This window comes from Melozone crissalis, unplaced genomic scaffold, assembly GCF_028551555.1.
Source record: "Melozone crissalis strain CALT ecotype California unplaced genomic scaffold, PUWL_Pcris_2 ptg000222l_1, whole genome shotgun sequence".
Lineage (NCBI taxonomy): Eukaryota > Metazoa > Chordata > Aves > Passeriformes > Passerellidae > Melozone > Melozone crissalis.
The window spans coordinates 671,994-685,809 of NW_026535985.1; the positions used below are offsets into that span (position 1 = coordinate 671,994).

A 13,816-nucleotide genomic window follows, 5' to 3' on the forward strand; every position below is an offset into this window, starting at 1 on the left:
GGTGCCCTGCAGACCCACTGGGGTGCTGGGAGCCCCCAGCCCCGGGGGACAGTCACAGCTGGAAGGCAGCTGGAAACACCAGGTGAGGCCACAGGGACCCCTCAGGTGACACAGAGCCTGGGGGACAGGCATGGGGACAGCTAAAAAAAAACAAAAAGAGGTGGGGGGAAGCTCAGACTAGCCCCCAAAACCCTCAACAGCAGCCACAGCTGGAAGGCAGCTGGAAACACCAGGTGAGGCCACGGGGACACAGAGCCTGATGGAATCAGGGTGGGAAGAAGATGGAAGGGCAGGGAATGAAGAGGAAAGAAAAACAAGGAGCATGGGGACGGCTAAAAGGCAACAAAAAGAGGTGGGGGGGCTGCTTGGGAAACTCAGCCTCTCCCCCAGCCCCCCTGGACTCCCTCAACAGCAGTCACAGCTGGAAGGCAGCTGGAAACACCAGGGATACAGAGCCTGATGGAATTAGGGTGGCAAAAAGAGGGAAAGCTGGAAGGGCAGGGAATGAACAACAGGAATGGAAAACAAGGAGCATGGGGACGGCTAAAAGGCAACAAAAAGAGGTGTGGGGGCTGCTTAGGAAGCTCAGCCTCTCCCCCAGCCCCTGGTGGGCTCTCACCTTGCTGCTGCTGGGCGTCGTACATGCGGATCTCGAAGATGGGCGGGCGCTCGTTGCGCAGCAGGCTCACGGCCTTGGAGGCCTGCTCCAGGCGGTAGATGCTGCCGCTGCGGTACTCGGTCCAGAACAGAAAATTGCTGTAGTGGCACAGCCCGAAGGCGTGGTTCAGCTCCGGGCCCTCATACACGATCTGTGCGTGCGGGGAGGAGGAGAGGGGATGTTAGGTGATCAGGGATAGGGACAGTGATAGGGTGATGGGAGAGCAGAGAGGCTCTGTCAGATAGAATGGGCACTCAGGGACAGCAACAGGGACAGGCTGATCAGGGACAGGGTGATCAGGGACAGGGATAGGGTGATGGAAAGAGAGAGCAGAGAGGACCTTTTACATGGGATGGGCACTCAGGGACAGGGACAAGGACAGGGTGATCAGGGACAGGGATAGGGACAGGGACAGGAAAAAGGACAGAGTCAGGGACAGGGTGATCAGGGACAGGGACAGGATGATCAAGAACGGGGACAGGGATAGGGATAGAGGACAGGGACAGGGACGGGGACAGGGATAGAGTCAGGGACAGGGTGATCAGGGACAGGGACAGGAATAGGGACAGGGACAGGGACAGAGTGATGGGAGGGGAGAGCAGAGAGGCTCTATCAGCTGGGATGGACACTCAGGGACAGGGATAGGGACAGGGTGATCAGGGACAGGGACATGGACAGGGTGATGGGACAGGGACAGAGACAGGGAGATGGGAGGGGAGAGCAGAGAGGCTCCGTTAGCTGAGATGGGCACTCAGGGATAGGGACAGGGACAAGGACGGGAATAGGGACAGGCACAGGGACAGGGACAGGGTGATGGGAGGAGCAAGCAGAGAGGCTCTGTTACCTGGGATGGGTATTCAGGACAGGAACAAGGTGATGGAAGTGGAGAGCAGAGAGGTCACAGTTCAGCTCCCCAGTGCTGTGGGTGATCACTGTCCCAGACCCCACTCACCTTCCTATCAGTGCCATTGAGATAAACCATCTCAATGCGGTCGTAGAACGCATCCACCCAGTAGAGGATCTTGGCTGGGATGTCCAGGCTCAGCCCGTTGGGCCACAGAACAGTCTTGGAGGTGATGAAGATGTTTCTGTTGGATCCATCCATCCAAGCCCTCTCGATCTTGCCCCTCTTGCTGTCCTTGGGATCCTCCTCCCAGTCTGTCCAGTACATCCACCTGCCATGGACATCAAGCTGAGACTTGACCTGGCCACCACAGCTCGTGACAAGACCCAACCACGTCCCTGTGGCCCCACCAGACAGCCCAGCCCACCCAGGCACCCTCACCCATTCAGGGGGTCCACCACGATGGCACGGGGGTGCGTCATCTTTCCCTCGATCAGAGTCTTCCTCGTCTGGGCAGCCTTTTCCAGCCGTGCCACACTGATGGTCTTCTTGGGGCCATCATCTGTCCAGTACAGGTTGTTCCCCATCCAGTCCACAGCAATGCCCTCCACATTGTGGATGCCTTTTAGGGGGAAAATTGAATGGGTTTGTCACCAGGCAGGAGGTGAAAAGTGGAAGGAACAGCCCCAAAGGTGCCCAATCCTGACCCAAATTGAGGGGGATGATGGACACCCAGCCCCATGAGGAAGTTTGCTAGAGCTGCTCTTTGAACAGAGAAAATTTTATGGAAAATCTGCTAAAATTTTATGGAAAGTCAGCTAAAATTTTATGAAATGCTAAATATACTGAAAATTTGGACTGTAGACATGTCAAGTGGGATCATCCTGAGCTAATGGATGTTTGAATATTCTGGGCATTAAGCTCCTTGTATCTCAGACAGGTGATTATTATTATGATAATATTATATAATATATATATAATCATATTATCATATAATAGTATCATTATTATGTTAATATATGATAATATTATTATATGTATTATATATATTCTATATGATAATATTATATTATTATACAATTATTATCATTATTACTACTATTAAATTATTATATTATTATGACAATGTTATATGATAATATGATTATATATTATATATATACTATATGATATATATTCTATATGATAATATTATATTATTACTACAACTATTATTATTACTATTATTATTACTATTAATTATATATATAAATATATATAATTTATATATTACTATAATTTCTTTATTTGATTTTTATTGTTATTGTTATTACTATATATTATTTATAATTAATATAAATTATGATCATTTACATGATATATATACATTTATATATATATAAATTACTATTACTATTATTATTACTATTAAATTATTATTATATATAAATATATAAATTAATATATAAATAAATTACTATAATTTAATCTATTTTATTTTATTTTAATTACTACATATTATTTATAATTACTATAAATTGTTATTATATATAACTATTACAATTATTATTATTACTATTAAATTATTATTATGATAATCATTTTATTATCCTTTCTGCAAGGCCAGGCCCCTTGGCCACTCACCATCCTTCAGGATTGTCTCCCTCTCCGTGCCATCGATCTTCTGGCGCCCTATGAGGTAGCTGGTGGTGTCAGCAAAGTAGATGAAGCCAGTCTCAGCATGGAAGTCCAGAGCCCTGGGGTTCATCAGGTTCTCGATGGGGATCATGTGCTCATCGGGCACCTTGGCACCCATGTCCATGCCCCGGATGATGCCAGGACGTCCCTTCCCGTACACCAGGAACAGCTCGTGCTCGGGCTCTGTGGAGAGACAGCAGTGCCATGGGGGTGCCAGGTGGCACTGGGGCTGTGGTGGGGTCACAGCAGGGCATGCAGAGCCTTTCTCTCCAGCCTCTCACCCCAAAGACCCCCCCAGGAAAGCCAGCACTCACTTTTGCAGGATTTCCCGTCGCTGCCCAGGCTGAACCCGGAACGGCAGCGGCAGGTCCGGCTCTTGTGGCTGTTCCCCAGCAGGCAGATGTCAGAGCAGCCTCCTGGCTTCCCAAACTGGTCTGGCTCGCAGGCATGGCTCCTCACTGCAACACAGAGAGGGGCTGCAGCTGCTGGGGACACTGGGGGGACAGGGAGCACCTGGGGGACAGAGACACTGGGGGGACAGGGAGTACGTGGGAGACAGGGAGCATGTGGGAGACAGGGACACAGGGGGGACAGGGATACAGAGGGGACAGGGAGCACGTGGGGGACAGAGACACTGGGGGGAGAGAGACACAGGGGGGACAGGCAGCATGTGGGGTATCGCTGGCCAGGGGTCTCTGTACAAATCACAAACAGGATGGGGCTGCTGTGGAACGCGCCTCGAGCTGTTTTATTTTCCAGCATCACTCTCATTACATGGTTATGACAATGGGAAGATGTCACCAGCTCACATCTCAGGCAGCAGAACCAGAATTTAATGTTACAACTCACTTTATAAGTTTTTTGACCAATCACCCAAAGCAAAACCACACTGACAGTAGTTCTATCTAGTCACTATAAGCACAGGTACCTTTGGTTAAAACAATGCTTGCTTATTTCCAATACAATACCTGCTTGTAAGCCTTAAAACACAACACACAGAGCTCCATTATTAAGCTTCAAATTTCCTAATATCTTGCTAGATAAACTTTCTGTAGCTTAAAGAGTTATTCTAAACAAGCATTAATACACAGACCATTGTTCTATTTGTCTTTGCTTTTCTACTTTTTAAATAATTTTTCTGCTGACCTATCTCATGGCTGCTGCTTAGCTCTAATCACAGTTCTGCTGTATCTGAGGCCTGCCTTTTGCAGCTTTCCCCAAAACCCTCTGATTTTGTGGATTCTCACAGTGGGGGACACAGACACAGAGGGGACAGGGACACAGAGGGGACAGGGATACAGTGGGGACAGGGCTGCAACCACAGGGACATGGGGATGCTCTCATGGGCTCTAAGGGGGTTCATTCCTCCCAGGAGCTCCCAGGCAGTCAAGGAAAGGCTGAGCACAGCACAGAGATGGGAAAGGACTTTCCCATGGGAAGAATCCCTGAGGAGAAGCCAGCATGTCCCAGCACAGCACCACAGCCACGTGGACACACTGCCCCATCCTGCTGCACCAGTGGGACAAGCCCTGGGAGTGGGGACAGCCACAGAGCCCCTTAATCACACTCCTAACCCTGCTCAGAAATCTCCTGATTAATTTTATATTCTGGAAAAAGCCGAGCAGGCTGCAGACACTAAGAGGATTTATAAGGAGTAAATTGATTAACTGCAGGAAGGTGCTGGGGGTGGAACAGGCAGGGATGGATGGATGCATGGATGCAGGGAGGGGTTGGTGAAGCACTGGAGCCTTTCAGCTCCTTGGAATTCCTTCAGTGCTTGGGAGCACCAGGGTGAACGTGCTGGCAGTGGGGACAGAGAGTAAGAGGGAGCATCAATATTTTAAAATGTCACATTTGCTCCCACGTGTCTGTAATCTCCATGATCCATCAACCATGTGGAGCAGCTCTCATGGGAAGAGACACAAGCTCTAGCAGGAAAAGAGGGGTACCCCAGGATGTTCTGGGGAGCAGGAATCCCAAAATCCCTGAGGTCAGAAAAGACCTCCAATATCACTGAGTCCAACCTGTCACCAATCCCCACCTTATCAAACCAACCAGAGCACTGAGTTCCACATCCACCCAATCCTTGCACACCACCAGAGACGGTGGTGAGGGAGCATCAATATTTTAAGATGCCACATTTGCATTTTAAGATCCCACATCTCTGTAATCTCCAGGATCCATCAACCACCTGGAGCAGTTCTCACGGGAAAAGACACAGCTCTAGCAGGAAAAAAGGGGTACCCCAGGATGTTCTGGGGAGCAGGAATCCCAGAAAAGGAGGTCAGAAAAGACCTCCAATATCACTGAGTCCAACCTGTCACCAATCCCCAATTTATCAACCCAACCACATCCACCCAATCCTTGCACACCACCAGAGACGGTGGTGAGGGAGCATCAATATTTTAAGATGCCACATTTGTATTTTAAGATCCCACATCTCTGTAATCTCCAGGATCCATCAACCACATGGAGCAGCTCTCATTGGAGGAGACACAGCTCTAGCAGGAAAAGGGGGCACCCCAGAAGGTGGCTGTTCAGCAGCCACCAAGACCCCAAGAAGCAGGAATCCCAAAATCCTTGAGGTCAGAAAAGACCTCCAATATCACTGAGTCCAACCTGTGACCAATCCCCACCTTATCAACCCAACCACACCCACCCAATCCTCGCACACCACCAGAAACAGCAGCTCCCAATCCCCGACCACCCTTCCCATGAATAAAATTCCTCCTAAAACCCCACCCAAACCCCTGGCAGAGCAACCAGGGAGCTGCTGCTCCAAAGTGAGGGTCCCACCTGTGGGCTGGCGCCGCTGGTGGTAGATGTGCAGGGCTCCACCCTTGTCCACCCGTGTCACCACCTGGTACTCGGTGCTGTTGAAGCGGTTGACGCGGATCACGCTGGTTTTCTGCTGCGCGTTGGCGTTGTCCGAGTTGGTGGCGTACAGGTAGTTCTCAAAGACAGTCAGGCCGTACAGGTGCTCGATCTGGAAGGTATCAGGTGAGTCCATAAGGGATTTAGGAGTTGTGAGAGCCATGAGGGATTTAGGAGTTGTGAGAGCCACAAGGGACTGAAGAGTTGTGAGAGTCACAGGTGATTTAAGAGTTGTGAGAGCCACAGGTGATATAGGAGTCGTGAGAGACACAAGTGATTCAGAAGTTGTGAGAGCCACAGGGGATTTAGGAGTTGGTGGAGTACAGGTAGTTCTCAAAGACAGTTAGGCCGTACAGGTGTTTGATCTGGAAGGTACCAGGTGAGTCCATAAGGGATTTAGGAGTTGTGAGAGCCACAAGGGATTTAGGAGTTGAGTTGTGAGAGCCAGGCTCCAGGACACACAAAACCCCCAATTCCACCTGATGGTTCTTGTCCATTACTGGCCATCAGTGATGGCCATCCCACCTGATGGCTCTTGTCCATCATTGGCCATCAGTGATGCCCATCTCACCTGATGGCTCTCATCCATCACTGGTCATCAGTAATGGACATCCCATCTGAGGGCTCCTGTCCATCACTGGCCATCAGCGATACCCACTCCATCTGATAGCTCTTCTCCACCACTGACCATCAGTGATGTCCATCCTAGCCGATGGCTCTCATCCATCATTGGCCATCAGTGATGTCCATCCTACCCGATGGCTCTCATCCATCACTGGCCATCAGTGATGTCCATCCTACCCGATGGCTCTCATCCATCATTGGCCATCAGTGATGTCCATCCTACCCGATGGCTCTCATCCATCACTGGCCATCAGTGATGTCCGTCCTACCCGATGGCTCTCATCCATCACTGACCATCAGTGATGTCCATCCTACCCGATGGCTCTCATCTATCACTGGCCATCAGTAATGGACATCCCATCTGAGGGCTCCTGTCCATCACTGACCATCAGTGATGGTCATCATATCTGATGGCTCTCATCCATCACTGACCATCAGTGATGGTCATCCCACCCAATAGCTCTTGCCCATCACTGACCATCAGTGATGTCCATCCCACCTCAGTGATGGCATTTTGTGCATCACTGGCCCTCAGTGATGGTCATCCCACCCAACAGCTTTCGTCCGTCATTGACCATCAATGATGTCCATCCCACCCGATAGCTCTTGTCCATCACTGACCATCAGTGTGGTCTTGCCCATCAAGACCATCCTTGGCAGGACCACGCTCAGTGCTCAGCACTTTCCTTGCTGGACCTCTAAGGTCCCAGCTGCAGACCAGCAGCACCCAAGCTTGGCTCCCTCTCCCCCAATCCCACTCACCAGGATGCCCTGGATGATGGTGTGCCTGTTCTTGCCCTCGTAGTCCACCACCTCGATGTAGTCCAGGTAGGCATCAGCCCAGTAGACCAGGCGGTTCACCAGGTCCAGGGTGATGCCGTGGGGGAAGACGATCTTGCTGTCCACCAGCTTGGTGCGGTTCTGCCCGTCCATGTCGCAGCGCTCCACCTTGGGGATCTGCCCGTAGTCGGTGAAGAACACCTTGCTGTGAGACAAGAGCCAAACCCAGAGCCAGGGTGAGCTTTGGGAGGGGGAGGATTTGGATGTGTGGATGACTCTCCGAGTCTCTGTGGTCAGAGTGACCCCAAGATGCATTAGAAAATCTCATTTCTTAGCCCAGCGGTTGAAGAAGGAGTCAGGACTCTTCTATTCTTGTTCTCAAGCTTGTTTATGGTTTCTTATCTATAAAATTCTTTCTCTGACCCATCGAGCTCTGTCCAGCAGGTTGGGTGTCATCTTTTTATACTAAAAACTATGTGTACATTATTTACATTAACTTCTGAGTACCTATCACCTATGTTAGACACTGAGCTTCTACTCTCGTTCCACCTTGGGGATCTGCCCGTAGTCGGTGAAGAACACCTTGCTGTGAGACAAGAGCCAAACCCAGAGCCAGGGTGAGCTTTGGGAGGGGCAGGATTTGGATGTGTGGATGCCTTTTGGGATCTCTAGCTGGTCAGAGTGACTTTGAGATGCATTAAAAACTCTCTTTTCTTAGGTGAAGAAGGAGTCAGAACTCTTCTATTCTTGTTTCTTATCTATAAAATTCTTTCTCTGAACCACCAAGCTCTGTCCAGCAGGTTGGGTTGAGGCACACTGGTGTTATCTTTTTATACTCAAAACTACATTACATTATTTACAATAACTTCCCAATACCTATCACCTGTGTTAGACAGTGAGCTTCTACTCTAAACCAATCCAAAAGTGCCAACATCACAGCAGAAGATGGAGGCCAAGAACAAGGACAGGACATGCCCATATTTCTCCATCTTGCCTTTTGAACCCCCATTCTAAATCCCAAAATTCTACATTTTCACCCTGTGATTAATTCACTGTCATTCTACTCAAACTCTTGTGTCTTGTAACTCCTCACACAAAGCTGGTCATTGTTTCCAGCCCTTGGGGTGGCGTTAGTTTTTTATACTAAAAACTAGGTGTACAATATTTACAATTACTTTCCAATACCTATCACCTATGTCAGATAGTTTGTTTCTACTCTAAACCAATCCCAAAGTGCCACCATCACAGCAGAAGATGGAGGCCAAGAAGAAGAAGGACAAAGACTGGACACACTTAGATTCTTCCATCTTGCCTCCTGAACCTCCATTCTAAAAACCCAAAAATCGATTTTTCACCCCGTGACAAACTAACTATTATTCTACTTAAACTTCCTTGACTTGTAATCCTTCACATAAAGGTTGGTAATTATTTTTTCCAAGGGCACAGGGGTCTTGGGCTCTGTGCCAAGGTCTCTGAGCTTGGGCTGGAGCCCTCCAGGGCATCCAAAGGAATTTTCTGGGTTCTGACAGATGCCCATGGGGATGGCACAGAGCTCTCAGGAGCTTCAGATGTGTTGGTGTCACTGGAAGACGTCCACAGGCACATTTGGCGTTGTGTTAAGCCCAAGGAACTCAACTCAGCCACCTCTGGGGCTTGTCTGCACCAGCCCTGGAGCTCTCTCCAGGATTCTCTGAGGTATTTGTTTGTTTATATGAAATACTCCTGATTTTCTGCTCAATAACACCAGCTCTTTCCACCCTGAGCCAGGAGGGAAGTGCCCATCAGCTGGCAAGGAGGGGAATTTTCCTCTTTAGTGGTTTTTCTGCCACAGCAGCTCCCAGGGGCTGGCAGCTGCCAGGGGTGCCCTGAGCTGCCCCCATGATTCAGCATCCTGGCATCCTCATCCTCAGGGCTGTGCAGGAGGCAGGGGCTGGACACACAGACACCAGGGAGCTGCTCTGGGTGTGTATGGAGCCATTCCAGCTCCCGAAAACCACTGCAGGTCCCAAAATCTGGGGCAAAGCTGTGCCCATGTCTTGGACAGAGACACAGACACAAGGGAGCTGCTCTGGCTGTGCACAGAGCCACTCCAGGTCCCAAAAACCACTCCAGCTCCTAAAACCACTCCAGCTCCCCAAAATCTGAGGCAAAGCTGTGCCCAGGCCAGGCTGGGTGGGAAATGTCCCTGCAGGGAGGACCCAAAAACCATTCCAGGTCCCAAAAACCACTCTAGCTCCCAAAATCTGGAGCAAAGCTGTGCCCATGTCTTGGATGGACACACAGACACAAGGGAGCTGCTCTGGCTGTGCATGGAGTCACTCCAGGTCCCAAAAACCACTCCAGCTCCCAAAAACCACTCCAAGTCCCAAAATCTGGAGCAAAGCTGGAAACAGCAGCTTCTCCTGAGCTGGGCCAGGTGTGTCCCACAGGTCTGAGCTCCTAAAAACCACTCCAGCTCCCAAAAACCACTCCAGCTCCTACATTCTGGGGCAAAGCTGGAAGCAGAAGCTTCTCCTGAGCTGGGCCAGGTGTGTCCCACAGGATTCAGCTGCTGCCAGGGCAGGCTGGGTGGCAAATGTCCCTGCAGGGAGGACTCAACAAAGCACAGGAAATTCCCCCAACCCCAGAGGGTCCCCAGCTGTCCCCAAGGGTGGTGAACTGCCAGGACTCACCCCATGGCCGGGTCCAGCGCGATTCCCTTGGGGTTGTAGAGCTCCAGGTCCAGCAGGGTGACACAGGTGTCCCCGTTCTTGTTGCACACGAAGATCCGGTCGTCGATGTCATCCACGAAGTAGAAGTTGCCCGTGAGCCAGTCGATGGCCATCTGCTCCACATCTGGGCCAGGACAGGGAGAGAAAGGGGGGTGAGGCAGGGAGGGACAGAGCCAGGAGCCCCCCAGGGTCACAAACCCCAGCATGGCCAAGGAATGAACCCATGGGAGCCATGAATGCACTGGGAGCTGCACCCACAGCAAGGATCTGCCCTGGTCACCCTGTGTGGAGCCACAGGGCACCCACAGCACCCATGGCACCCACAGGGCACCCAGAGCACCCACAGGGCACCCATGGCACCCATGGTAGCCCATCTTCTGCTCCCAAGGGAGAAATGTTGCCCCCAGACAAGCCAGAAACATCACACACAACCAGGAGAGCATGCTGCAGAAACACTGGGAATTCATCCCACAGGAATATAGGGATTTCATCCCACAGAAATATTGGGAATTTATCCTGCAGGAACATTGGGAAATCATCCCAGCAGAAACACTGGGAATTCACCCTGAAGGAATATTAGGAATTCACCCTGCAGCAACACTGGGAATTCATCCCACAGGAATAATGGGAATTCACCCTGCAGAAACACTGGGAATTCATCCCACAGGAATAATGGGAATTCACATAGCAGGAACACTGGAAATTCACCCTGCAGGAATATTGGGAATTCATCCTGCAGAAATACTGGGAAATCATCCCTCAGAAACATTGGGAATTCACCATGCAGCAACACTGGGAATTCATCCTGAAGAAACCCTAAGAATTCATCCCACAGAAACCCTAGGAATTCATCGCACAGGAATACTGGGAATTCATCCTGCAGCAACACTGGGAATTCATCCCACAGGAATATTGGGAATTTTTCCTGCAGCAACACTGGGAATTCACCCTGTAGGAACACTGGGAATTTATCCTGAAGAAATATTGGGAATTCATGCCTCAGGAACACTGGGAATTCATCCTACAGAAACACTGGGAATTCATCCCATAGAAACACTGGGAATTCATCCCACAGGAATATTGGGAATTCACCCTGCAGAAACACTGGGAATTCATGCCTCAGGAACACTGGGAATTCATCCTACAGAAACACTGGGAATTCATCACTCAGGAAAATTGGGAATTTTTCCTGCAGGAACACTGGGAAATCATCCCTCAGAAACACTGGGAATTCACCCTGAAGGAATATTAGGAATTCACCCTGCAGCAACACTGGGAATTCATCCCACAGGAATATTGGGAATTTTTCCTGCAGAAACCCTAGGAATTCATCCTGCAGGAACACTGGGAATTCACCCTGAAGGAATATTGGGAATTTTTCCTGCAGAAACATTGGGAATTTTTCCTGCAGCAACACGGGGAAGTCATCCCTCAGAAACACTGGAATTTCTCCTGCTGAAATCTTGGGAATTCATCCTGCAGGAAAACTGTGAATTCATCCTGAAGGAATATTGGGAATTCACCCTGTAGGAACACTGGGACTTTACCCTGTAGAAATACTGGGAATTCATCCTGCAGGAATATTGGGAAATCATCCCTGCAGAAACCCTGGGAATTCACCCTGCAGCAACACTGGGAATTCATCTCTCAGAAACCCCGGAAATTCACCCTGCAGAAATCCTGGGAATTCATCCTGCAGAAACCCTAGGAATTCATCCCTCAGAAACACTGGGAATTCACCCTGTAGGAATACTGGGAATTCACCCTGCAGAAAAACATTGGGAATCCATCCCTCAAGAATCCCAGTGGGGCAGGGGAAGCTCTGCCAGTCCCTGCTGCAGAAGGGAGTGGGCAGCAGGGAAGGGGCTCCAGCAGCCCCACGGGTGGCACAGGTGGCACCGAGGGCAGAACCCGCTGGGCAAGGCGGGAGCAGAGCTAATCCAGAGCTGCAGGGACACCCTGGGGGCTGGGGCAGGTGAGAGGCAGCACCTGGCAGGCAGCATGTGAGCATTTAATTAAACCAGTGAAAGCCAGCGAGTGTTTAATTAAACCAGTTAAATCCGATCAGCCCAACGCGCCTGAATTCCTGCCTGGCCAGGGCTCAGCTGCTCAGCCCCTCCTGAGCCTGCCAGGACAGAGGCCAGGCTGAGGGGCTGCTGCTCCCAGAGATGCCAAGGGGTTTGGAGAGCTGTCCTTTGGTTTGGTGCACCCCCAGACCCTGCACCTCCATCAATGCAGCACCACAGTGAGAATGGACAGGGCAGAGAAGGGATGGGGCACAGCAGCGATGGGGCACAGCAGGGATGGGGCACGACGACCCCCCAGCTCCAGGACCCCAAGATCAGGAGGACTCAGAGAGCCCTGGAAGAGCAGGGATGGGGAACAGCGACCCCCCAGTCCCAGCATCCTGAGGCTAAGAGGATCTGGAGAGCCCTGGAGGAGCAGGGATGGGGCACAGCAGGGATGGAGCACAGCAGGGATGGGGCACAGCAGCCCTGGGCAGAAGGACCCAGAGGTCAGAGGGACTCAGAGGCCTGGAGGAAGGAGCAGGGATGGGGTAGAACAGCCCCCCAGCCCCAGCACCCCAAGGTCAGCAAGACCCAAACAGCCGTGAAAGAGCAGAGATGGGGCACAATGACCCCCCAGTCCCAGCATCTCAAGGGCAGCAGGACCTGGACAGCCAAAGAAGAGCAGGGATGGGCCAGAACAGCCCCCCCATCCTCAGAACCCCAAGATCAGGAGGACTCAGAGAGCCCTGGGAGAGCAGAGATGGGGCACAGAAACCCCCCAGTCCCAGTACCCCAAGGCCAGCAGGACCTGGACACCGCAGAGGAGTAAGAATGGGGCACAATGACCCCCAAATCCCAATATCCCAAGGTCAGCAGGACCTGGACAGCCCCAGATGAGCAAGAATGGGCCAGAACAGCTCCCCATCCTCAGGACACCAAGATCAGGAGGACTCAGAGAGCCCTGGAAGAGCAGGGATAGGGCACAATGATCTCCCATCCTCAGCACCCCAAGGCCAGCAGGACCTGGGCAGCCCCAGATGAGCAAAGATAATCCAGAACAGCCCCCCATCCTCAGGACCCCAAGGTCAGCAGGACCCAGACAGCCCCAAAGGATCAAGGATGGGTCAGAACAGCCCCTCATCCTCAGGACCCCAAGGTCAGTGAGACCCAGACAGCCCTGGTGGAGCAGGGCCAGACAGCACTGAATTATTAACCAACACAGCAGGGAAAACACGAACCAAGCCAGGAGATTTTGCAATGCCCCCACCCCACCCTCGATCCCGGGGCTCTCCATCCACACAGCCGGGCTGGGATTGAGCACACAGAGAGAGTTTGGGGTGCACAAACCCCAATCCCCATCCCTGAGCGAGCCAGGCCAGCTCAGCCAGCTCATTTTGAGGCCCAGGGGACAGGGATGGGGACAGGGATGGGGACAGGGATGGGGACGTTGACCTCACCCTCCTCAGGAAGGGCGAGGCTGCGAGAGGCAGCTCGTAAAAACAAGTGGGGACAGCCCGAGCCAAGGAATGAGAATCAACCCCAAACAGGGCTCCCAAAGTGCTGCCCAACGTGCCAGGGCTGGCACAGGGCTCAGGGGGCTCCTGCTCCTGGGGCAAGAGGGATTTGGGGTGAAAACTTG

At 51.3% G+C, this 13,816-nt stretch overlaps 1 protein-coding gene across 1 annotated transcript in view; it reads right to left on the reverse strand.

Annotated features, from left to right (window-relative positions):
* The window catches only part of LRP1 (LDL receptor related protein 1), a 120,313-nt gene that overhangs the window by 59,976 nt on the left and 46,521 nt on the right, over positions 1-13,816 (reverse strand). Inside the window, exons 7-14 of the mRNA XM_054294216.1 lie at positions 10,130-10,292; positions 7,440-7,662; positions 5,976-6,165; positions 3,494-3,637; positions 3,126-3,362; positions 1,944-2,124; positions 1,611-1,833; positions 620-809 (exon numbers count right to left, since the gene is read on the reverse strand). Of these exons, the coding sequence (XP_054150191.1) occupies positions 620-809; positions 1,611-1,833; positions 1,944-2,124; positions 3,126-3,362; positions 3,494-3,637; positions 5,976-6,165; positions 7,440-7,662; positions 10,130-10,292 (1,551 nt within the window). The remainder of the gene's footprint in view (positions 1-619; positions 810-1,610; positions 1,834-1,943; positions 2,125-3,125; positions 3,363-3,493; positions 3,638-5,975; positions 6,166-7,439; positions 7,663-10,129; positions 10,293-13,816) is intronic.